The sequence below is a fragment of the Falco biarmicus genome, chromosome 12 (genome assembly GCF_023638135.1).
Source record: "Falco biarmicus isolate bFalBia1 chromosome 12, bFalBia1.pri, whole genome shotgun sequence".
Classification (NCBI taxonomy): Eukaryota; Metazoa; Chordata; class Aves; order Falconiformes; family Falconidae; genus Falco; species Falco biarmicus.
In genome coordinates this window covers 21899465-21924734 of record NC_079299.1, presented here as the reverse complement: position 1 = coordinate 21924734, position 25270 = coordinate 21899465, and the positions used below count along the sequence as shown (strand labels likewise).

Here is a 25270-nt window from a genome sequence, read left to right as displayed (position 1 = left end):
CTAGACCTCTGGAATGCAGTCTGGGCTTTTGGTCACAGTATTTTTATTTTTTTCAAAGTAGGCAAAGTGGTTTGGAATAGGAGATCCAAGTTCTTCCAGACATTGTTGGTTCAGCCGTATGTCAGAAATTCTTCATAGCTGCTTTCTTGAATTGAACTGTAGTTGGACTTACTTTTATAATAAGGAATTAGATCACTTTCACATACTTTATCCCTGTGTTGATCGTGGGCTGAAGTCAGGGATACAGTGTTCTTTGTTTGCACTTTGATGCCTTCCAGGGTGACAAATGCGGGTTTCAGAAAGTAGAGTTAGGAACAAAGAGGAATCTCTACTTTGGCATTTGAAGGCAGGGGAAAGGTTCTGCACATAGCATCTGTGGGTTTTAAGTCCAAAGGTGCAAAGCTGTGTTTGACAAGTAACAAAGTCCTAGGATGAAATCATGGCAAGCAATGAAATAAATGAGCGTTCTGCTGTTGACTTCAGTGGAATCAGGATTTTATGCTACTGTCTGGGGAAACAGATTGTATTAAAAGCAGTTTAACTGTTTCAGTATTCTTTTGCATATGTACTGTGAGCATTGTACAATCTAAAATGCTTTGCAGCATCTTATTAGATCGTGATGTAGGTCATTGTTTTACAGATACAGGAGTGTAAAGGAGAAAAAATGTGTGCCTATTCTAACCTTTTTATGCTAACTTCTCTGTCTCTGGAGTAAATTGTATTGGTCAATATAGCAAGATCAGTAGTAAAACTGAGATTTCCAACAGTTTAGCTTTCATCATTGATCACAGTACACTAGATAACCTTACCTTCTACCTAATTATTTTGGAAATAACAACAGTGCATCATTATAATATTAATTATAATTATAGCATTCGTTGGGCTCATTAGCAGTGGAAGAGTGACTCACTATTCAATTGAAATCCATGTTCACCTTTAGCCCTGTAATTTTTGCTGAAAATCAGGAACCTTTTCAGACAAAAAATATTAGTGTCTTCATATTGTCTCAGTTTACTTTTTGAAAGATTATTTTAACGTGCAGTTTTGAAGCAAGCGATCTTTTTCTAGTGGGATTAAGTTAAGCAAGTGAGAGAGCCTGTTTTTAAATCTAGATTCTGTGTGGTGTTTTTTAATTTACTTGCTGTATGAAATGTTGTGATCTATATATATGCCAAGAGTTAGTATTGATGTAATACTTCCTTTAATGTCTGAAGTTAAAAGGTATATATTATACTTCTGATTCTGGGACACTAAGCCGGTAGAGATATTCCTAAGAGTGCTGCTCCTGTTAAGCCTTAAAGCAATTATTCATGTCAGTAAATTTGGCTATATCTGGTCTCCATTATTAAACAAGCTGATAAGTTGATAAATAGTGTTTTGGTGGAGTTTTAATGATTTTTTTTTTGTGGTATCTTTAATAGAAGTAGAAATAAAGCATGTTGATTTTTGTTAGTCTGTTGTCAAGGTTCTTTGTCAAGGTTCTTTCTGCAGAGGAATTCCCAGGTCATGACAGTGAACAAATGCTTTATTAGTTCCGTTAGCTTTAGTCTGTTCTTCAGCTCTGCTGAAATGACCTCTTCACATCAGGCATCTTGTACTGACAGAAACAGGATTAGAGCTACCTTTATCTTTTTAAGACATCATACCATGTAGGCACAAGCACACAATTTCCCTGGAGGTTATTTATCTGAAAATCTGTTATGTTGAAAACATAGTTATGCGACATTGTATGTATGCAATTTTAATGAACAAAAAGTTATATGCGTAAATTTCAAGAAACATCTAAAATTCACTAAACTTTTGGAATTGCTGTCTTCTGATCCTGCATGAATTTACTACCTTAATTACTTAGAAAATATTTTGTGTGTGATGTTAACAATCAAAGTATTTGTAGATGTGTGTCACGAGGCTTTGGAAGCTTCTGACCCCCAAAGTTAGACTCCTGCTAAGTGCAACTGCTTGCTGTTAGCTTCCCTTTCCCTGGTTCTGCCCACAAGTGGAAACATCTTATTTTTGTGATGACTTGAAAAAAGGATAATCTTTATTACTCAGTTTTGTGGTATGAAAACAATAGATCATATGAGTTGTTTTAGTTCAGCTATAAAAGTAGTTGTACATTTGAAAGTTTAGATGTTAAATGTTCTTGGTCTAATACAAATAATATTTGTACCTCCAAAACTCTTCACCACTTACCTTTTCACCATCAGGGGTACAGCACAACATGTACTTCTGGGGTTTTTTTGGTCTTGCATCACTTCCAGACTTCCCAGATGTGTCAGGGAGCATGTTGTTGCATCACTTAAATTTAGGTGGCCACTATGGAGAAGAACTTGGATAAACTTTGCGTGTGGTTTGTTTTTTTTTTTTCCTGTCTTTTCATCATTAGGATTGCTAAATACTGTGCTGTAATTTAGTAAGAGCAGTCCCTGGTGTGTTTCAGGGAGTATATCCTCTACCCAGTGCAGTCTGAGAGAGCTTCTTGCTGCTGATTTAGTATATAAAAAAGAGCTTCTGCTGAGAAACACACATACTGGAGCTGGAGTCTGGATTTAATCTTGACATTTTCTAGGCTTAGCTGTCCTAAAGCACTGTGCATTTTATGCTTCTTGTCAAGTAAATTTAGAAAGCTCTCAGTGAGTATGGTTAAGATTCTTACTGTACAATAACTCCTCATTCAAACACATGAAGACATAGTTTATTCTTGTATAATGAGCACATGGCACTTTTTGTGTATAGTACTTGGGCAAAGTCAATATACTACATCTGCTGGTTGTTACATAAATATGAAATCAGTGTGTATTACAGAGGGATAAAGTGCTCTACTTGCATACTTGTTGTCCCTTATGAGTAGAAAATTAAGGTTTATTTATACTGTTTGTTATGCAGGAAACTGATATCCTTAAGCACAGGTATTTCTGATTTTTTTTCTGTGATCTCGTAATTGAACTTTGAGGTGTGCTTGTCATCCATTTACATTGGCATCCTTGGAAGCAGTTATGAGTTATCATATCTTGTGATAGTTCTTCCCATAAACTGATTATGCAGTATTTGGAAAAAGTATTTCCATTTCAGTCTAGAATTTATTGCGTTTCATTTTGAATTAAGGGCTATTTTGTATCTTTGTCATACATTCCCTGAAGAATTTTCTCTGGAGCAGAGTCTGACTTTTCCTTCAGGGCACTTCATAGAGTCTCTTTTAGCTTTGTGGGTATCATTGCTGTTAAAAGCTTTCCTTGTTGTTTTCCCTCAGCTCTTTATACCCAGTAATGCTTTGAGTTTTATCTTTTAATCCAGTTTTGTATGCTGGAAACTTTCACCAGGCTGATGCTAGAGTCTCTTGGTTGGTTGGCTGCAGTCAGCATAGACATTGGTAATAACGCGTAACAACTTCTGGTTGCTTCTGATGCACATTGTCAGGTTCATCAATGCTTGATTTAATCTACAGTGCAGGTACTCTGAGTCTTTTCTCTCTTCCTCTCTAACAACTATTAATTGCCTTGGGGGTTTTATGCCTTTTCCTACTTGGAGAGAAGTCTAATTTATAAACCTATGATGTGTTCCTTATTTCTGACCCCTTCTGAGAACCTCTGCTTATATCAGCAAGGTCATACTTTTAAAACATTTTCTAGATATAACAAGCTGTAGTGACAAAATGTTTTTGCTAATCCATCTGCATCTACACAAAAACTTGGTGTAGTTACTTATTGTTTTTTTGGCGCTTTTTTTGTTTGTTTTTGTTGTTTGGTTCGTTTTGTTGTGTGTGTTGTTTGTGTTTTGGTTGGGTTTTTTTTTTCATAATTGTGACTTAACCTGTCAGAATTTCAAGAGTAGACCAAGGTTTTACATTCTTTACTGGCATATTTACTTTTTTGTTATTAGAGACCTAAATGACAGATTTCTGCTTAATTCAGACAAGGCTGTTAAATTCATTCTGAGAATATACTTATCTTGTGTAAATATATGCTTACTAGTCTCTAAGACCAAATTATATTTGAGGGTTTGCAAAATTTCTTATACTTCTAAGTTAAATAAGTAACTGAAGTGAGGTATTAATGTGTTAGTAGACTTCAAAAGGACCTACTATAATTAATATATGACCAAGAAAAAAAAAGCATATCTGTTCGGTATCTTTGCCCCTTTTAAGCTTGCAACATTGTTTTATAATTTAGAGTTTCTTAGTAGCCTCTTGTAAGATAACTCTTCAAAGTCTTTTTCAAATTTCAAATGAATTATATCAACCAACTGGGCTTTTTGCTGTTTTGTTTAACATGCTCAAGAATTTGAGTAGATTAGTGATGCATGGTTTTGCTTTGCAGCAGCTGTGCTTATTTGCCTTTATCCTATCACTTCCATTGTGGGAGTTTATGTTTCTATTTTTAATTGCCATTTCAGCATACTTTTCTAATACCAAAGTCTGTCTCATGGGTGGACAGATTAGAAATTATCACTAGTTAATACATCTTTATCAGAGTAATATTTTTATTGCAGTGTCAGTGTGATATTCAGTAACATGCCATTAGTCCTATGAAAACAAAAGCAATTTTTCTGTAGAAAGTGTAATGTAATACAGGGAAGGGATATCATATGTTAATTTACTAAAGATTAGGTATTGAAGTTGCTCAGTGCTCTCCTTAAGTAAGTTTGCCATTAACTTGTGAATTTCATCTTGACTCATTGTTGCAACATAGTGAGTGCCTGCAGGTCAAATTTTAAATGCAAATATTTGTGACATTGGTAGACACTCTTTTAAAAGCTGAATTATTAATGAGTTTGATACCCTTCCTGGTTTCCAAAAGATGCTGACATGAATGTAGTATTATCAAATGTAGTGTCCTGGAAAAAAGAAAACCAAAATCAACAACAGCAAATCAATAAGAACAAGTCATCGACACACCTAGGTTTTTTTGGTGAGGTTTGGCTTTTTTTCTTTGTTTTTCCTCCTTGAACTTTGTTGGTAAGAGGTGCCTGACAAGTTGAAGGTGTATGTATGGCTGAGAACCTGTATGAAATAATCTGGACATCAAATTAATTCATCTGGATTCATGAAGAGCTTTCACTGGTTAAGTGTTGGATAATCAGTAATTTGTAGTGTCTAGCTGTTCATTTGGTGCGTGGTGAAAAGGGAAGTTTGAAAGTTGCTGTTACTGTAAGACTACAGACTTATGTCATTCTTGTTCATTGTTGTCTTATATTTGATTTTCCTAGCCTTCATACATATTGTTTCCTTAAGTGCTAGTTTACTTTGAGGATAGTTATGTCTTAAGAAGATGTTTGTTTTTACATGTGCATCAGTGTATCTTGATGGCACTTTGGAAGTGGGGTGGAACAAACTTCCTGTGCTCATTCTAATGAAAAGTTCTATTAGGCAAGCTCTCCTTTTTCCCACTGATAGAGTTAGCATTTAGATAATTTAATTCCAGTTCAGAAGGAGTAGTACTCAAATGTAATCTTTAAATGCTTGATTATATGAGAAATGCTTGTCTGCTGTTGCATAACTTACAGGAACTGTAGTTTCTATCAGGTTGTGTGACTGAGCATTTATATTTTTGCTCTGTATCTGAATATTTCACCAACAGATATATTTCTTTTGCCTTAAGATGTTTTTCTGCTTTTTTGACATCTAGGAAATGAATCATTGCTTGTCATTCTGGAGAACTCAGTGTACCTCTTCTCTTTAGAAGCCTGGAAGAATGTTCATAATCTATACATTATTGTGTTGTATGTGGAAGATGGAATGAATCAATGGAGTCATAGTTGCCCTTAGTTTGAAAACTGTTCTTTCACAGAGCTTTAGTTCTGCTGTTATACCATCTTATGCTGACAAAAGGATTCTGACCAATGAGCAATATATATTTCAGGGACAGGGTTTTTAATTATGTGTTAAAATACATTTCTGTACATAAAATCAATTTTCTGCAGGATTTTTGCAATGATGAAAAGAAAGAAAAGCTTGAACACTTTTGCTTTTCATCTTTTGTGACTGGTAGAATATTGTGAAATAGGCCATGCTTGATTAATGTTAGGTATGATAATGTAAAGGGCTTTGAAGAAATCCCATCTGTTCATCATCAGCTGGGAAGTTAAACTTTTTCATGTATCTTAAAACAACAACAACAGAGAAGCAATGTAAGGAAGAAACAGCTGACAAAGGTCAGGCTGAACTAGCAACTGAATTTTAATAATTGACAGGGTGGGGGGATTTAGTTCTATTTTCATGCCTTTTGAACTGTCCTGCATATTTTCTTTACTATCTCATAGTTTTAGAAAATGGGGTTTCTTTTCCTTTTGACTGTTCATTGTGAGTTTGAGAGGAGGTAGTGAAGAAGGAATTAATTTGTAGGTTTGTGTAAAACAATTGTGTTAGCAATTTAGATTTTTTTATTATTATTATTATTTTTTAGGTATTGCTAGCTAGGAGCCAAGCATGGGAGCATCAGACTTACAGTAAAGAAAGTTAAGAAAGCAGCTTGAGTCAGGCTTGTCTTATTTAGTCTAGACAGTACTTTTCATGCCAAACATTGCTTGTCTCACTTCTGCTTGCCAGGGTTACTCTGATACATTGCATTCCTGGTTTGCTTTTATCAAGCAAGAAAGCTTTCTTTTGTATGATAGTTAGCTGCAAATGTTTGTTCTCCCTCTGTAGTGCTGTTGTAACCCTATTAGTATTTATCATTATGTTTGTTAGTTGAAAATGCAATTAGCTGTTTGTCTAGTGTGTGCTTCAGCAATGGAAATTTTGTCAAGTTTATTAATGTCAGTTTTGACCATCTATTTACAAACTACTGGATGAATTAGTGACATAAGCCTGTGTAATGTGTAGTCTAAGCTGTTTCATGCAAAATTTGAATACCTGAACTAACAATTGCGTCTTTTTAACTAGTGTTAGAGAGCTTTAGTGCTTTAATATTTTGTATTGCAACAATGTCCAGAGGTTGCACTGAGCTGTGTGGTGTTCAGACATGCAATAAGCAACATGCTGAAGCTGGAAAGCAATGAAATACCTTCAGTTATGGTGATACTAATAGATAACAGCTATTTATCTCTCACTGTTAGGTATAGTGGCCATGAGTTGATGAGTGTGCCTTTCACTTCTTTGTTTTAAATTATAAAGACCCAGTTTAGGGTGTCTGTGACCTACTTTGAGTATCCTCTTGTGGTAGGAAGATAGCACCAGCTATTCCTACTGGCCTTGAACACTGAGTAGTGTTGTGAAGAAATCAGTCTAGCCTGCTACTTTTTTTATTAATTTGAATAATCCAACACTGGGAATAGATGAAAACGCTCCATTTGGTGCCTAGTATTGCTACCCTAGTGTACTCTGAACAGTGATAAAGCAGTTTCCTTGTGACATCTTACATTTGTATCAATTGTTTCCAGTGCTGATGTATGACTTGCTGCCTTTCTGAGGCTCAGGCTCTCCTCTGTCTTCTGAGGTCAATTAGAAGGTATAGTCCTGAAGGTTTCTTTCACAGGGATCAATACAAGGAACACACACACACCCCCAAACCCCAACCCCTCACTGTGTTGCTGAGCTCACTAGAAATCCTACCTTCTTACTTAAAAGACCTGCAGCACTGAAGGACCCCTATGTGCTGGTCTAGGAAGAAAAAAACCTGGGTCCTTCACTAGTGCCGATGCCCAAGCTATTGATAGAGCTATGTCACTGGTCTCATATAGCTCCGATGATATAGAGGAGTGTCCTTGGTTCTAGTGGAAGATGCAGTGTCTCCGTTAGCTATGCAATATCCTTTTGATTATGAACTAACATCTTTAAGAACTAGGGCATGTTGAGAAGAATTTGAATATCAAAGGAACAGTCTGAACAGAAGGATCTCATAAATGGGTTGATGTTTGACCATATCAGCTCCTACTGGAACTGCACTTCTGGTGAGCAAGACCAGTCAAGCTGGTCGGGTGGCTGGCAAAAACCTGCTGCTAGTTAGCTTGTGTCCATACTAGCAGCAGATGTCCAATACTGGGCAACTTTTAAACATTCGGAGTACTTTTGTGTGTATCTATACTCAAGATCTTTGGTAGCTATACATCAAGATCATCAAAAATGAACACAAATGTGCATGAAAAAGGATCTAGATGGGTATTTTTGGTTTCATGCAACTATTGTAGGCTCACACTTTGATGCAAGACTAGGTGATTTTCAAGATTAACAACTTGAACGTGAGGTGAAGATGTTTCCTCTTAAAGCACTGGAGCTTCTAGAGTAAAGATTACAGCTTTTCTGTGTACTGCTAAGTAAAATACTCTCAAAACAAAACTTATTTTTATACTGCCTTAATAATATTAATACTTAATGCAAGCTAAATTAAGGAAGAAAATTACAATGCCTAAGAAGGAAGGAAGAGGCAACTTTTTATAAATTCTTGTGGTAAAACTTTCAACCTCCAGTGTATGGCTTTCCTGTCTTTGGTGTGGTGTGTTGTTGGGTTATTTAATGATTTTTTTTAAAAAAATCATTTTAATTTCAAGTGTTATGATGGGACTCTAATGTAGGTTGATGGCACTGGACTATAGTGTGACTGGGTATGTGGCAATATAAAAGGTAACATTTTAAAACATATTACAATCTTAACAGAAAACCCTCAGGCACTGAAATGGCAACATCTGTGTCCAGGCAAATACCACACCACCATTAAACTTAAATATATTTTAACTTCTAATAGGTTGCTGTAGTGTCAGCTTCTGTAGTATTTTGACCTTTGTTGTTGTGGCCTGCTTATATGTCACATGGGAAGAATTCAGTATAGACCCTCTTATGTCCAGGTACAGAAGTGGGTGTCCTTATATGTAGGGGTCAAGTGAGACCTGTAGGGGGAAAAAAAAAGGTTTGTGCCCGAAGGATTGCAGTGACTCTTCAAAGAAATGAAGTTTATATGTAAGCAGTACTGAAAGCAGTGACTTCAGCTTTATCACAGGTTGATGTCGTCTTGGTGATATTTCTTATTAGACTGTAGAATTTTGAACCTGATCTCCAATGTCCCTGAAGCCTCTCTTTGATCTGCTGGTAGGATACCTAAAGACAACACAGAAAGTACAGTATCTTCTCTGAAGCTGAAGAGAGTACTTTTACTGAATGTAATGAGACTGTGTAAGCACTATTAGAAAAATTTGACTTGGAGATAATCTGAGGAGTTATGTTTCCGTTGTATGTAAGAGTCACAGAATGTCTCTATTAATGAATGCACTTTTTCTCAAACTGATCCAAGTTAACAAGAGCATCTGTGTAGGACAAAACCCCATTGTCTGTCCTAACCACAAATCCGTTGGCTACAGCAGTTACTAAGCATCCTTGAATAACATGGCTAAGGAATCAGGCATTGCTTTGGAGATGGGGATGTCTCAGGCTCCACATGCCAGAAAACAATACAGTTATCATCCAACTTCTCATTCAGCTGAAACTTTTCAGTCTCACCACTGTGGGGAAGTGCTGCTCAGCTGTCCTCTGTGATACAGGGCCCATGCATTATTTTCAGAGGACAGTTACTTACCCTGCAGAACTGTGCCTCTTTGAGGGATGGTTGTTACAAATCCCGTAACTTTCCTGGTTTTCCACTTTTGCAGACTGAACTTATTACAGACCCTTAGTTGAGAAGAAAGTGAGGGTGTCGTACAGCATCTCGCTCTGCTTTCATTTGAACAAAGGAAAATGTAGTCCTGGTAGCCACTGTTGTTGGGTTAGTAATTGATACTACTCTCTGAGGAACACATATCTCTACAGTGTGATTGACACTAGCTACAAGTTCTTGAAGACTTGCTGTTAGTAGGTTTGTTACTTGAGGGTGTGCTAGTACTTGCTAGGCAGTGGAACTCTGCCGCCCAGGGCTCCAAAGCAGCTTGCAGTTTCATTTTTTGTAGCGAAGAGCTGCACAATTTGCTCCCTTGCTTGTTTATTGCTGGGTAGCACTTGGAAGAGTGAAGGCCAGTTTGCTAGTAAAGAAATGATTCATACTGCTGCTGGTGACTAAATAACCATGTTTCTTGAGCAGGGCAGAAGGGATTTTCTATGAAAGTTGCTAAGATCTTGTGCAGTGAGAAGCTGAGGTCTTAGGGAAGAATTTAATAATACAAGTAAGGAACTGGGATTGGCAGTGAGAGAATCAGTGAGCTCGAAGGAATCATCTTGTTTAACAGGAAAAGGGAAATAGTTTTGCTGTTAAAGGAAGCCATGTGGTTATGGGACATTTGTCAGATGTTCAATAGTGCAGGCAAAGAGTAAGTGGATGGGGAAAGTAATGTGATGCTGGGAAACAGAAACACATCTGAAATGTAAATGTCTTTGATTTTATGTACATTGAGTTTCACATTGTGGTCACTCTTACAAATTCAGGTCAAAGATGTACCAGCTGGAGGCTGAATGTTTACATGTAGTATTGTCTTGGCAGGCATCTTGCAAATGCCAGCAGACGTAAGTGCTGCAGAAACAGGAGGACACCTTAGAAAAAACTGCAGCTGGGGCATTTGCTCAGCATCAGACATGTAGGCATGGTGTTCAGGGACGTGGTTTAGTGGTGGACTCGGCAGCATTAATTTTACAATTGAACTCTATCTGAAGGGTCTTTTCCAACCTAAATGATTCTGTGAGATGGGAGACAGGCTGAAAAAGGGGAAGAGGAGCTATGTGGGAGTGGAGGAATATGGCAGAGAAGGGAACAGGATTTCAGGGAAGAGAAGGGGAAAGTCAGCTGGGCTTAGGTTCTACTTAAGATACCTGGTGTGAAATGGTGGTTGTAAGAAATGGAGAGAGGTTTGAATGCAGTGCTGCTGCTCTGACCAGTCTGGAAAGCTATGTGTGCTAACAGAGTTGAGTTCCAACTCGTGATTTTGAGGAGAGCTTTTTCCTATTCCTCCGTTTTCTGAGGTATCCATGAGATTTCTCTTGCTGTGTTGAAAAGGAAGTGATATAATCCCCGTAGTCTTTATTTGTTAGCTGTTGAGCTGACAAGACAATGAGAATGCTAAATGCACAGAAAATCAGGTGCTTAACTGAAAGCTAGTAAGTTTCCCAAAATATTTTGGGAATTTTGAGTACAGTTTATTGTCTTTAATTGTTTACCAGTAGTTTTAAAGTTTAATTTATTAATTCTTAGATCATTCTGTCTGTTTTTTTTGTTGTTTTTGTTGTTTTTTCTTTTCCAAAACAGGATGATACCCCTGTCATCTCAGACACTGATGATGAATCTTCATCATGGCCAAACACAGGAATATGTGATCAAACCCAAATATTATCCAGTAAAAAAAGTGATTTCAGGAGAACAGTCCACTGAGGGCTCATTACCACTGAGACTGGGCCAGGATCAACTTGCATCACCTTTCCAATGTGAGTACAACCACCAAGAGCATACTCCCTTCTTTCCTCCACCAAAAGCATGCCCCTCCCCCCTCTTTTTTTAAGATCTTGAGATTTTTTTTTGTTCACCCGAATTGCAGTAACACTACAAGACAGAAAACTGTTAAAATAATTAAACATAAGATAATTCTTAGATTAGTAAATGCTCCAGTATTCTGCATCCTCTTGAGAGGCAAAACAGATTTCCTGGATGAAGAGAAGAATTGAACCTGATTCACTGCTGGAATCTCATAATGCTATTTCTTAGATGATAGTTCTTCCTTCAGATTTTTTTCCTTCAAATAAGGAAATCCTTTGTAGGAAGGTTTCCTTCAGATAAGGAAGGAACACTTGTAGGGTAGGCATAACCATGAGTGTAGTTAGTGTAAGATGACAGTTCTCTTTGCTTCAGTATGATGGATACCCTTCTTGGAAAGCTGGAGTCCAGGACTGTGGACTCTTTGGTGACTGTTTTTCTCTATATTTAATTTATTATGTGTTTATGAACTTCTGCACAGTATGGAGGCTGCATGAGAGTTTCTGCTTCATATTTATAAAAAAGGGGTTACGTAGGTGCCCAGCTTGTGGCCTTGGCTCATGCCCCATTGTGTGGGGAGCTTGAGGACAAGTTTTGGCTTAAAGATGAAGAGCTTGAAGAATTATGGGTTAGGTATTACAGAGCGTCTGCTGGCTTGATTTGGAGAAAAGTTCATGCAGTTAAATAATGGACTGATTAACGTGGAGACCTAAGGTACTTGCAGTCTGCTGAGAGAATTCCTCTGCTGTAGCAGAGAGAAATGTGTTTTGCTGAGGATTTAGGGAAGAGCCTTTCCTTCTAAATCCGTAAATACGGTTTCTTTATGTATCTTTGCATTTCTGCGTTGCACATCTTTATGGTCTGTCCTTTTATACTTAAATGCAACCTCCTGCTTCATTTTTTCCTCAAGTGTAAGTTCATCAATTGTTAATTAGAATCTTGCCTCTAATGAGAAGAACAGTGGGCAGCTGGAGGTCTTTTGATTACCATTAAGTGTGGTGAAGTACAGAACCATAGAATCATTTAGGCTGCAAAAGGCCTTTAAGATCAAGTGCAAAGCACTACACCCCTTTCTTAGAAGATTCAAAAAGATACTTAATCACATTGTAAACATCAAACAATTGTCCCTTTTTCAAATAAGATACCATTGCTTTTCTTCCAGTCAGCTGTAATTTTCCTCCAAATAAAGATATTAGTGGCCACCAGGACTGGATTGTGTCCATCTCTTCTGACCCTTGCTAGCCAAGGAGTATAAAAATCCTAGGTTGTATAGGAGACAACTCTATGCAGCTCAAAGACAAAGGAGCCAGTGCTTCTAGCTCTTCCTAGCTTATTGGAACTCTTCTGTTATATACAGTACTCTGAGGGACATGACTAGGAAGAAGTTAAATAGTCACATTAAACTTTTTTCAATTAAAAATTCATTTAAAGTTTCTCCTGGAACATTTACTCTGGTGTATCTATGAGCAGTTTCACTTCTATGATAGCTTTCAGAACATATTTCAGTATAGTAGTCTTACTAAAAACAACAAAATAATCTATTCTTTTTTGCCTTTTAAGCTGAATTTTACTGTAAAGTTATATATCACATCAACAGAGCCTGAAAATTCAGGAAGCCATTGGGGTTAAAATAATAGCGTTTAAAGTCATCCGGGGATGTGAGTTACCTGCCAGCAGCCATTCCTACTATCAAGCATTTTGATCTTCTGTGCTGTGGGTTATAAAGCTTTCTCTGAAGACTAGCTAGTGTAATTAGTCATAAAGTTTGCATATAAAAATTTTAAGTTCTTTAGTGCTAAATTTGTAATTCTCATTCATTGTGCCTAATTGGTGAGGCTGCTGCAGTTGTTCATAGTGATTTTTAAAAAGCTTTGGGTTTGTTTTTGTTTTGGGGTTTTTTTGTGGGTTTTTTTGTTGTTGTTTAAAAAACAACAACAACAAACCAACAAATTAACCATAAACCCACCCTGGAAATAATGTTAAAGAACCTGAATAAAACATTTTTTGAGTTCATTAACTCATTCAAATTTTCAGAATGGTCACAATTTCACTCCATAATTAATTCTGTCTCCTTATGCCTCATATTGTAATTGCTGTTTTCTTTCTGTGGCCGTTTATTGCTTTTTTTCAAAGGGCTCATACCACATTCAGTATGGAAAGAGAGAGAAAAGTCAGGACTCATAAATATAGTGTTGTATAATTTTCAAGTGCTTGTCTTTAGAGGTGAAATGCTGTTCTGTTCTCAAGCTTTGAAATTGTCTGTTGTACCATAAAGCATCTATCTGATGCTATTTAATCAGTACACTGATATATTTACTACTGCAAATTAATCTTCAGATGTCTTTGTACAGAATTGGCAAATTCTTAAGGATAAGGCTTTGGAAATTCAGAGCCTTCTCAAGCAAATGAAAATAGCTCATGTTGGTTAGGCTGACAGCTGCAGAGAAAGTATAAATATGGTTTAGTACCAGTAGGAAGACTGAATATATAGTGATGAAAATAAACTTGCAGTGGAATTGATATTATCAGCAAAGAAAAACTGAAAAGGATAAGATCATGTGGATCTGAACATTTGTAATGTAAACATCAAGAATACTTTTAACATGTAGGTGAGGCTGGCCAAATAGCCTGTCTTATGTAAGCCCACCATGAGCTATGAGTAATTCTCAAAGGATGCATTTCTTTCTTCTAAGTACATACCAGCACACTTGACCTATAATCTGCCTGAATATTTGAAACCTCAGGGTTAAAAATTCCCTAAGAGTCTAACAGTAGCAATTTCATCAGCACAGAAATTTCAACTGTAAAATTCTATTTGCAACCTAGTAGTCTATAAGATGATACTTTCCATAATTTGGGTCTATCAGCCTCATACATTTTTCACTACTCCTTTAACTGTTAAACAGTAACCACTAGTCAGTGCAAGCTGAGCATGGATCTCTAAATATCAGCGCTGATCTCCCTGACTTTATAAATATAATGCTGAAGAAAATTAATGCAATTCTGTGCTGTTTCTATTGGTCTAAAATGTATATGTTTATATATATAAAATATATAAGTATGTGATAATGAGCAAATTATAAACAGAATGTGTGCTTTCTGAAATTCCTTTCAACACAGTTATTGTAAGAACTACTTATTACAGCAGTAAGAGGCTAGGAAGTTCTCACTTTCACTCTGTCTCCTTTTGCTATTAAATGCATTTTCTGAAGAGTTATTTAAATATACGTCTTGTTTTCCAGCCTGAGATGTTTGAGGGCTAGATTTTTAGTGGCATTCAAGCTGAAAAAAGTGAAATTTCGGTTCTGAAATCAGTTGTCTGGTGTTGCCTGTATTTGTAGGACACTTTTACACATCCCTCACCAGGCCACACATCTCCATGTGTACAATGATGATGCCACCACTTCCCTGTCTTAGAGGCATGTAGTGAACATATATTAGTTGGCACCTGAGGCAACCAGAAATTGCGCTAAAAGGAAAACTGAAAAGGAGGTATAGAGAACCTTACTCTCAGCTTCAATGGCATTGTATGCAGTGAATAAAGCATATGTTTATATAATAAAGTAATCCCATGGATAAATAAATGTTAAAGAGATTGGGCTCATTTTCAGTCTTAAATCAGGAAGGCAATACCACATGTATGTGAAATTTGCAATTGAAGTTGCATGTTAAGTTTATAGAATTAAATAGTATGGATGACTTTTTTCCTTTCTTTTAAGTAGATGTTTTTTTCTGGTTTTCACCAAAATGCCTTATAAAATGGATTAAGGAGACTTGTCTCTTTATTTTAGGTAGAAAAATAAAAACATGTCTCAAATTTTAAGTAGTACAGGTTACACGATGGTTGGTGAATACAGGCTTGCAGCACCCTACTATGACTTACTTGTGTGTGTTGTGGCTTGATGTTGGACAAGTATGTGTGTATGAGTATTAGACTTCTAGAATCTGCACATGGTTCCATGGGCAGCACTTAAATCCTTCTGTAAAGATGAAATAATCATATGAAAGTTGTGTAACTGTTCTAACTATTGATATATTGCCTCATTTTACAACACGATTTTACATATGTTTATATACATGAAATAAGATCAATGTGGAAGAAAATGTCCCACCCCTGAGAACTGTGATGTGCAGAATACTCTGCTAAGATTTTGGCATAACAATAGCTTTCCTACTATTGGAAGCATGATACACTGATAAGTTAGAGAAGCTCTTTAAGCTCATACATAATTTACACATTCTGGTTTCACTGATGACTTCATAGGTTAATTTAAGCAAAACCAGGTGTCGCTTCAAAATTGCAATTTAAACTATTTTTGTGAAATTGCACCATTCTGACTTCACTATGTGACACTTACATCATAATAATAGTATTTCCTCATCAGTAAGTATGGGTAAACAGCTGTGAAATACATAAATGTTTTACTGTTTTAAAAAAATGCATACAGAGATACAACACGTGTTCCATGTAAATGCATCTGTATGATTCAACATTCTACCACAATTCAGTGTCTTTAAGGGAAAACCTCCCTCAGGTCTTCAGTAGGTTAGATATTCTCTCCACCCTTCTTGGTATTTGTGGAACCGCTCTGCATAAACAGCAAAATAGTACTCTCACTGGCTTGTCCTTAACTTATGCATTGTGTTCCTTGTAAGTTCTGCCTACATATGGATGGATGGATATTAAAGCTGAACAGTGGTAACTTTTATAAATAGAAAGTTTGGGAAATTTGGAGGTAAGGGAGAGATGTTAAGGCTGTACTCTTGACTACACAGGGTATAGCCAGCAGAATAAGTTGGGTAAAAAGAGAATGAACAGTTAGAAGGCTAACAAGCAGAAATAACTGAAAAATCACAACACAGTCTATTAGGAGGGAACGTGGAATCAAACTCACTTCAGTCACTCATGGACACTGACACTGATGTCTTGCTCCTGAGGTTGTACATAATGAAACACAAATAAGGCAATGGGGTAGTGTATAAATGTCAGGGACTTGTTTTCTCAAATGCAAGATATTTGCATGTGTGTCCAGAGCCTTTGCTCCCCCTCAAGAAGCAGGGGAGATTTTTCAGGGACATTCTAAAACATTTTAAAAAAAACTTCTGTGCAGTCAGCATCAAGGTCAGACAACACCGTGGCTTTTTTGACAACAAAACCCAAACAATTTTAGTGAAGCATCCTTTTCCTTTCTCATTTAAGAGCATTACCCGTACTGCTATTTGAAAGGCATGACAATTCATAAGAGCTGTTTAAAGTTAGCATTTGATTCCAGTGGGACATGGAAATGAGGCTAAACTCCAAATATAAATTGACCTAACTGCATTAGTGTTAATCTAGTTAACTCTATCAAATCAAGCAGCCCATTCACTTTGCTTTAAAAAAAGTAGTAGTGACAAATTCTGAACAAAAATGACTTTAACAAATGAACACAGTTTATTTAGCAATTATGAAAGTCTATGGTGTTTGAAATCCTTGGGAGACAGAACAACTCCATATTAAACACAAACTACTTCTCTCAATATACTAATAATGCTGCAGGCATTTTAACAATACCCTTTTTAAGCTGTCTTTGAGTTTGTTTGTGTATCCATAAAGGGCTCACAGCGGAGGAGGCCAGTAAATCAGCACCCCCAAAAAAGTACCGTGTTTTTCTCTTTGGACTCTGAAAAGATTTTATGGCCCTGAGATCACCAATAATTGAATGTCTGCTTGACTGTGACAAAGGCTGACTATGCTTTTATAGGAACTAATTTAAATGTTATGTTCACCCAAAAATGAATGATCATCTCTCTACGCATTAAAGTATGGAGGCCAAGACTGATAAACAGCAGTGTGGGGAAAAATGTTGGAAAAACGGACTGGTGATCTGGCAAAGCAAATTAAAATGAGTTCAAAACGTGTTATAGCTAGGGGAAAACACAGACTGAGACAAATGCATCTCAACTGCTGTGATGAAAGAGAATTGGCTCCAAAACCAAAGATTTCTTAAGAAGAAAAAGAGAAGAGGCTTTCCAGAAAATTCTGTAGGGGAAAACCTCTATGACATGTTTGAAAAATGGTAATTTATTTGGATATAGAAACCAATTGAACTCATGCAATTAAACATTAAAAGTACCTTAGCCAAGCTAACTCCAGAATTGCTGTGCTACAGGTCTTGGATACCAAGAATTGGTTCTGACTGTTGCAAGTAGTTAAGTCTGGTTTTACTCACAGCAGATGTGAAAGTACTCTTCTCTGTCAGTGCCATTACCCATGCCAGTAGGAATAAACAAATGCTGACAAAAAAAAAAAAAAAAAAAAACACTGCAAGAAGTTGTTCCTTTCATTGCCAGTGAAACTGAGATTCAGAATCAGTGACATCCTTATTTCTATCGTCATTTTTCCTTTCTTCAGAAAAATAAAGGAAAAAAAGATCCTGGATTTATGCAGTGCTGAGAGAGATTTTTAATGGTGATTCAGCATGCAGAGAGGGCAATGTTTATTTATAACTTAATTCCATGATGTTCTGTCTTTTGTCACTGTTTACAGTTTGTTTGACTTCCTTAGTGCTTTTCAGTTGCTTCCTTTCGGGAAACGGAGTGTTAAGTGAATACACTTAGTAAGGTAATATTAAATTAATTTTTATTCCCTGTTCTTCTTGGAAATGGTAAACACTTTGAGTGTTACATCTTAGACTTGGTTTCTCATTTAAGGGAGTCATGTATGCTGGGAGGGGGAAATGGTGTCTATCTCAATTTATTTTCTGAAGAAGTAACGCTCTTCCAACTTAAGACTTGTGATACTACCTTAGGGCAGGGTAAAGTTTGTCGTCTTGATTATGAAAGGAGCCTAGATAGTTACCTTGGGCAAAATGCTTAGTTTCAGGTGAGTGAGATCAGGTGGGATTGAGTCTCATTTCCAGTGTATAAAGGCCTAATTTAGATCTCCTTGAAAGTCTAACGTGGACAATAGCCGTTGTATTTAGCTGGTAATAATTAAGCATCAATGGCGCTAATACTGTGTGTCCATCTGTGCCCACCTGAACTCCTGTATGGCTGTAAGTCTGTGTGCAAATATGCTGGCTTCATTATCAGAGCATGCAGTTCCTGCAGTAGTGCATGCAGCAGCTTCCTTCAGTGGAAAATTGCTTGTGGTGGGCTGTGAAGTCATTACTGCTTCATTACAGCTGAGATGAGCATTGTGTAGAACGGCTTTCTGTCCTAGATGTACGTCTCTGTCTCAATAAGGCTTTTTGGCTTTTGTTCCCTTATCCCTCAAGTGAAAGCCTTTAGAGTCCAGATGCACTTTTAGGTACTGAAGAATCTGAGTAAGTTAAGTGGGAGTTAAAAAAGGCTTGTGGTCCTAAATCCTGTGCTGGGTTTCTTGGGGTTGGAGTTGTCTCGCCCGAAACCTGAAGCATGGGTGTGAAATTTCAAGCATGAGATTCTTGAAGAGCTTGAAGTTCTGTTTCGGAAGTGCTTCACTCTGAAGATGCCAGGCCACCTGAATGCTAATATTTTGCTTATTTCCCACCCAGACTTGCAGCTGAAGCACTTGTCTCCCTACCTATCAGAAGTGCAGTCAACTAAGCCTTGTTAACAAGTCTCCTGCAGGATTTAGCTCCCTAAGGAGCACACTAGTGTAGTCATGGTGAGGTTTGGAACCCAGCTGTAGTGAAGAGTCAGTCCTCAAAGAAATGTGTCTGAGTCCTAAAAGTGTTTGAACTAAATTGTCTTAAGTCCTCAGTGTTTTCTGCGTAATGGGTTGGGCACATTCCTGTTCAGTGTGCTAGTTAGGCTGCTTCCTCCATGCAATTAACTTCTCTCATCCCTTATACAAGAGACCTAGGACTGATTAGTGGTATAACTCAAGGATAAAATTTAAGCTTTTTAGCATCATATCTATTTGTGGTTCTGATCTACCGGTAATACCTTTAAAACAAATAAACAAAACCAAAAAAAGATTAAAAGAATTATCCACTAATAAACTTAATTGAATAGAATTGGTTCTGAGCTGTTCTGTCAGACATCTCAAACCACGTTGCAGTCTCAATTTAGTTGGGTTGGTACCTTTTTCTGGAACATCCTGAACTGTGTAAGGGGAATGATGCATATTTCTCATTACCAACTGTTGATCAGAGTTTTTAAAATTGCTTTAAACATGGTAAATGGCTGTAGCTCAAGATAGGATGTTTGTTGCCTGAGGAGTGCACATAGAGAATCTTTGTAGTGGTAAAAAAGACAAGGAAGACAAAAGCGATTCATAAAACCTGCTGACAGAGATCCCAGGTTTCAAACGTACGTGTGATTTTTATGTTACACACTTACATAGGACAGAAATTATTGGAATTACTGTGAATTCCTCTGACTTCATCTGAAGAGGCTGTGTCAGTAAGAGAATTTATCAGCAAAGAGCTCCTGGGGGGCCTGTTAATACAATTATGAATGTCTTTCAAAATGATCTCAGTACTTGTGCCTGTATGTGCTCCTTCAATACTTTAAGCGACAGCCATACAGATAAAAGAAAACACAAGTCTGTGTTGTAGACAGCAGAGTGTTTGTCAGAATCTGCCAAAAATTAATGAAGAAAACCAACTTGACTAGAGCAAGTTTTGCTGTAATAAATTACTTCAAACAATACACTGTTTACCTTAATCTCTGTCTTAAACTGAGATTAAGAGAACTGAAGAACGGGTTACTTGGCCTTCCCAGAATAGACAAAAAATTTTGCTCAGTTTTATGTTTCTTTGGCAGGGTGGTGATGAGGAAAACAGCAGAACTCCCTTTTCTCTCTGCAGTGACAGGGAGCAAGAAAGAAATTGTATCCCTCTGATCAGGAAGGAAAAAGGCTCTTCCAGATAACTTCTTTTCAGTTATCTTCTTTCTTAGCTTGGAAGCATTAAGTCTTCTGAATGATTTCTCTGCTTGTCAAAGGTGCTGAAGAAGCAAGCAAGGCTTAAAAAGAGGGTAAAGAAACAAGAGCGCAATAGAAGAAAGAAGTCTGAGAGCTCATTTCTGACTGGAGGGAGAAGATTGTAGTAGGAGCATATAAACAGGACAGAAGGAGGAAATGGTGTGGAGATCCAATGATAAGGCTAATCAGAAATAGGTATATAGAGAAATGTTTATAGCAATAATGGTGACGATAAGAATGGCAACAAAAAGAAGCTATGGAGATCACCAGCTACTGTTGCAATAGGCAGCTAGATTGGCTTTCACTCTTCGAAGCCCCATTGGTTTGCCCAAAGGCAGTAGAACTGAATACTTGAAAACTGACAAAATATCAAAGGTTAAGCTGTGTTAACTAATGAAATACCTGTAAGATTATACAAATGCCGCAAAATAAGGAGTCACAGAAATATAAAAAAAAAAAGTAGAAGGAATGTTGGAATTTAATTACATGTCAGTGTGTAGCTATAGCTGTCTAGACATGGTAAATAAAATACAGCTTGATGTACTACTGCCTTGTTCAGAAATGTTTGACTGAGCAGGTATGTACACACACACCTCACCTCGTGCAGAGCTGTTGGGAGTGCTTTAAAGCATCAGAGAATGCATTGGATCTGAGATTAAATACAGTTGGGTCATCTTATTTTTAATTTCATTGCCATGTTTTAATTTCTCCCAAAGCTTGTGAAAAAAGAACAGAGTGTGAGGTGTGCAAGTGTACTCTAACAAAGTTTCTGGAAAAAGCAAAGATGCATTGCCCTACGTGAAGATAGGCGCTGTATATCGAAGCCAAAAATGTAATTACCCAGCAGCTGTGCCTTGCCTTTTTGAATCCATATTGTTTTCAGACTTGTTTGTGCTTGTGACTGTTACAGAAAGAATAAGCTCATATTCTGCCTAGTTTTCAGATGGGTGAGGTTTGAATGCAGAAGGTTTTACTCCTGTGCTCAGAGCAGAGTAAGGGCTGAATTCAGTCCTGCTAAGGTCTTGTAAGAAATGCTCCACGTTTGCTTCATGGGGATGACATCCATATCAACAGATCAGAAAGAGATTTGGGAGATCTGTGCCCCTTTGGCATAGCCTACAGACTGGTTTTGAGTGTAAAATATCAGTAGTGCACTGTTGGGGAGACAAATAAGTTACACCAACAGAAGCATTTTAGGTAAGCTGTATTAAGTAAGTTTTCTGTGTTCCCCAACGCTCATCAGACCTCAGCTGTAGTATTGTGTAATTTTGGACAGCATATTTGAAGAAAGATGAGGACCAAGTGAGTGCTGTCAAAAACAAAACAAGAAAGAATGGTCTGTAACATACAGGCTGTTAGGCTGAAAAAGTTTAGATGGCTTTGGTCTGGAGAAAACGAGACTGGGGGACGTTCATGGTAGCGGTCTTCAGGTATGTTAGAAACTGATCCACAGAGGAATAAGATTTTGTCGGTTTGCTGTAGATAAGGCAGGGCAATAATGCACTTGAATTGCAACAGGGGAAATGGGGTTAGGCGTTAGGAATACTTTAATAACAAGAGAGGCTGAAGGACTGGAATATGTTCCTTAGGGAAGTTGTGGAATCTGCATAATAGAGGGTTTTGAGAATAAGCTGGACACACTTTTTGTGTAACACTGTTTCATCCTGTGTTGGGAAAAAGAAAAGAGGGGAGATGAGGTGATCTCTCGCTCTTTCAGTCCTTTCTATGCCTAAAAAGGATTGTATTCCTTAAAATGTGTAATCTGAAATTTAGGGAAGATCTGCCTCTGGTCTGTATGTGAATCTAGTGTGTCTTTCTCTCTCTTTCTTATTTTATCTTCTTTTGCTTTTTCCTCTCCCCTCCCCCCCATCAGCTCTGAGAATTAGTAAATATTCTAGTTGCTGATATACCTAACATGTATGACAGCCAAGTTTCAACTTGTTCTGATCTTTGGGAACTGGGGTTTTGGTTGCTTTTTTTTTCCCCCCCATTTGTTTTAAATTGATGACTAAGTGGTAATAAAACAGAGCTTCCTCGTATATTGTCAAAAGTGTAAAAAGGTCATTAAACAATAGTTCTAAAAGCTTAAATATTTTACTTGCGTTGTTGATTTTTATACAATGCCAGCTTTCCTTTTGGCTGAACAAGCATATTTAGTAGTAAGGACTGAACCAGGTGGACTGGTGAAATAACTGGGAGACACCTGGTTTAGGAAATAAGTAATTTCCTTCTGCTGCTTTCCTTTTTTTCTGTCAGCATTTAATTAAGAAAAAAGAAAGGGAGACGGTCATCTGAGAATTTAATATGTTGGATCTGCTGTTTAAAAGCTTATTGGCTTTAATTTGTGAAGATAGATTTTTATTCCAAAGTTCTCCTTGTGCATAGTGTTTATCATTTGAAAACAAGAAATTGTCTGAGATAATCTATTGTCTTTGGGAAGGGAATATAACCTTAAGATAGAATCTTCAGGTCTGATGACACTGTGTACATACACATCTGAAAACATACTGGATTCAGTGCAGAAGTAGGGCATAATGAAGAGAGTAGTCTTTCTTAGAGGTACTAATGGAAAGCCTACAGTTTGCTTAGTTCTGTTTCTTCAGGAGATTTGCCTCAAGATATTTGTCATGAGTGAAGGTATTATAGAAAACACAAACCTCTCTAAAAGTAGAGTCAGAAAGAAGTTTTGTGCAAGGATTATGAGATGTATGAGTAAGCTGTACCAGCTGAGTCCACAGTATAAGCCACTGCTTGTGATTTTTATTGTGAATCCTTTTGACTACATCACTGTGAAGCACAAAAACATCATACACACAATAACATAATAATTTTTTTCAACACGTTAAAATATTTTTCTCTCTTTGCCCCACTTGACCTATCAGACAGTACAGTGCAGTCATCTTTTTAACCGAATACCAGTTCGGCTTTCACTAGTTTTGCTAGTCCATTGTCTTCCTGCAAAACGGGGACATGCCACAAATCTTCTGAGATCCGCTACAGCTATTGAATACTGTCTAGTTAAATCTTTGCAGAATGCTGGAGCTCTGAGGGCAGCTATAAAGCCAAGAAAAAAATGTGTTTATAGAAATTCTTCTAGAAAGAAATGAAGGCTGAGAGTAGCATTACAGACAAAAGAACCCAGGAGGCAGAGGAGGAATCCTTCCCCTTATACGACTCTGCCCAGGCATTGCTGCATGAGCTGTTGTGACCACCCGGGCCTAAAACCTACCCCCTGCTTTGTCTTAACTCATTCAGTTTTTCTGCTAATGCAGAAAAAAAGTGTTAGTTTGTCATGATGGACAGTAGGGGCAGAAGCGATTCTATGAAGAAATCCTTTTGCTTATATTTTCCATTTCTCCTACAGTTGTTGCTAAATCATAAATTTATCACAGCAGGAGCTTGTCGTGTTCATAATATTATATCATAGTGACTTACAGAGATGGAAAGAAAATCACATGCACACAGTGCCAGTTTTCAACTAAAAAATCATCACTTTACCCAGGCATCTTTCTTTTTTAAATTTGACTCGAGAGTTTCACAGATTTTGAAAATTATGGGTATGTTCTTCCACTGATCTCCTTTGACAAATACATCTGAGAGTTCTTACGTATGAGTGAGCCTAGAGTATGAGGCAGGATAGTTGGCTGAGGCTACTCATTGTGAATTTGCTGCCTAGCTAAAGGATGAAGCTTTAGCCTGTATTAGTAATCTTGATTGTCCTGTCTTTATTAATACAGCAATCTGTGCTTATCACTAGTTCTGCCATTTTTTCAGTAGCTTAGCTATTTATTTAGTGTGTGTATGTTCTGGTTTTGTTGTCTTTCATTAGGCTTATTTATTTATCTGGTCTCACACTCTTATTTCTTCAGTCTGGTGCTATACTTAAGAGCAGAGTGAGGTGTTTCATTTCCACATGTTTAAAATTGGTTTTGAAGAGTTTATGATACTTCTCTGTCTATATATTTATATAAAAATAATTCCAGGTATGTTGCAGTGCTGTAGCACCATCTTTTTTTTCCGGAAATGAATTTGAGGTAATCTAAGTTGCAGGTCTTGTCATGTCTATGTCACAGTGGCATTATCAGTAAAGCTTCTGGAGTTTAAAGAGGAAAATAATATGTATGCTACCTTAAAAACGCACTGTCCTTTTTTTAATATGAACTAGTCCAAAACCAAAAAAGGTCAAGACTGTAGTAGTAATGGGCTTTTTCTAGCTTGAAATGGTGGCTTTTAACATTAATACTGCCAAGCCAGCTAAGAGATACGGAATGATACAGTTTCTGATTTGGAATTAAATCATCCCTTCTTTGGAGAAGAGGGGAAAAAAAACCAACCAACCCTGAAATCCAGCAAACTATAGAGAGGGGTAGGGGAGAGGATTCAAGGAAGTCCAAGACACTAATCTTGCAGTTTCTGCCAAAAGCTTCCTTTCAGGAGAAACCTTTGTGGTCTGTTTTCAGTTTAATTCTGCATGGATTATGCTTGCTGTTAAGGCACTTAAACCTTAGGATTGTGAGGATAGTACTGTCTACTTAAGTACAGCTACAGAGAAAGATGAAGATAATGTCTCTGCCTTGAATCACCTTCTCATATGCTGGTCAATTTTCAGCTTGGAAGCCGTCATTATTTTTGTATCCTTCCTAAATGTCTCCAGAAGAATTGAGAAAGTTAAAAGCTGTGTGGCCTACTGGGCAAGGAGAAGAACATAAAAGAAGAATAAAAACCTGGAAAAGATGGAGAAAATCTTCCCATGTCAGAAGAATATGAATCTGCCTTATTTCTGGCTCTTTGCAACCAGGAATATCTGTGAGAATGGAGTTTGTTTTATAGCAAAAGCATTGCTGAATAATGATTTGAATATTTGTAGGGGCTATGTCATACATCATGTTATTTTTCAGACTACTTACTTCCCTGAAAAGCTTCATTTAAATGTTTTTTTCGTGGATACTCTTTACCTCTGTAGATGCTGGCCTGTGGTCTTGAAGGTACTGTTCAACTG

The 25270-nt window shown here is 37.2% G+C and overlaps 1 protein-coding gene across 6 annotated transcripts in view; it reads left to right on the top strand.

Annotated features, from left to right (window-relative positions):
- The window catches only part of LTBP1 (latent transforming growth factor beta binding protein 1), a 216750-nt gene that overhangs the window by 57641 nt on the left and 133839 nt on the right, over positions 1–25270 (top strand). For all 6 annotated transcript variants that reach the window (XM_056356801.1, XM_056356797.1, XM_056356798.1 and 3 more), the window contains one exon: positions 11157–11332. In XM_056356801.1, the coding sequence (XP_056212776.1) occupies positions 11157–11332 (176 nt within the window). The remainder of the gene's footprint in view (positions 1–11156; positions 11333–25270) is intronic.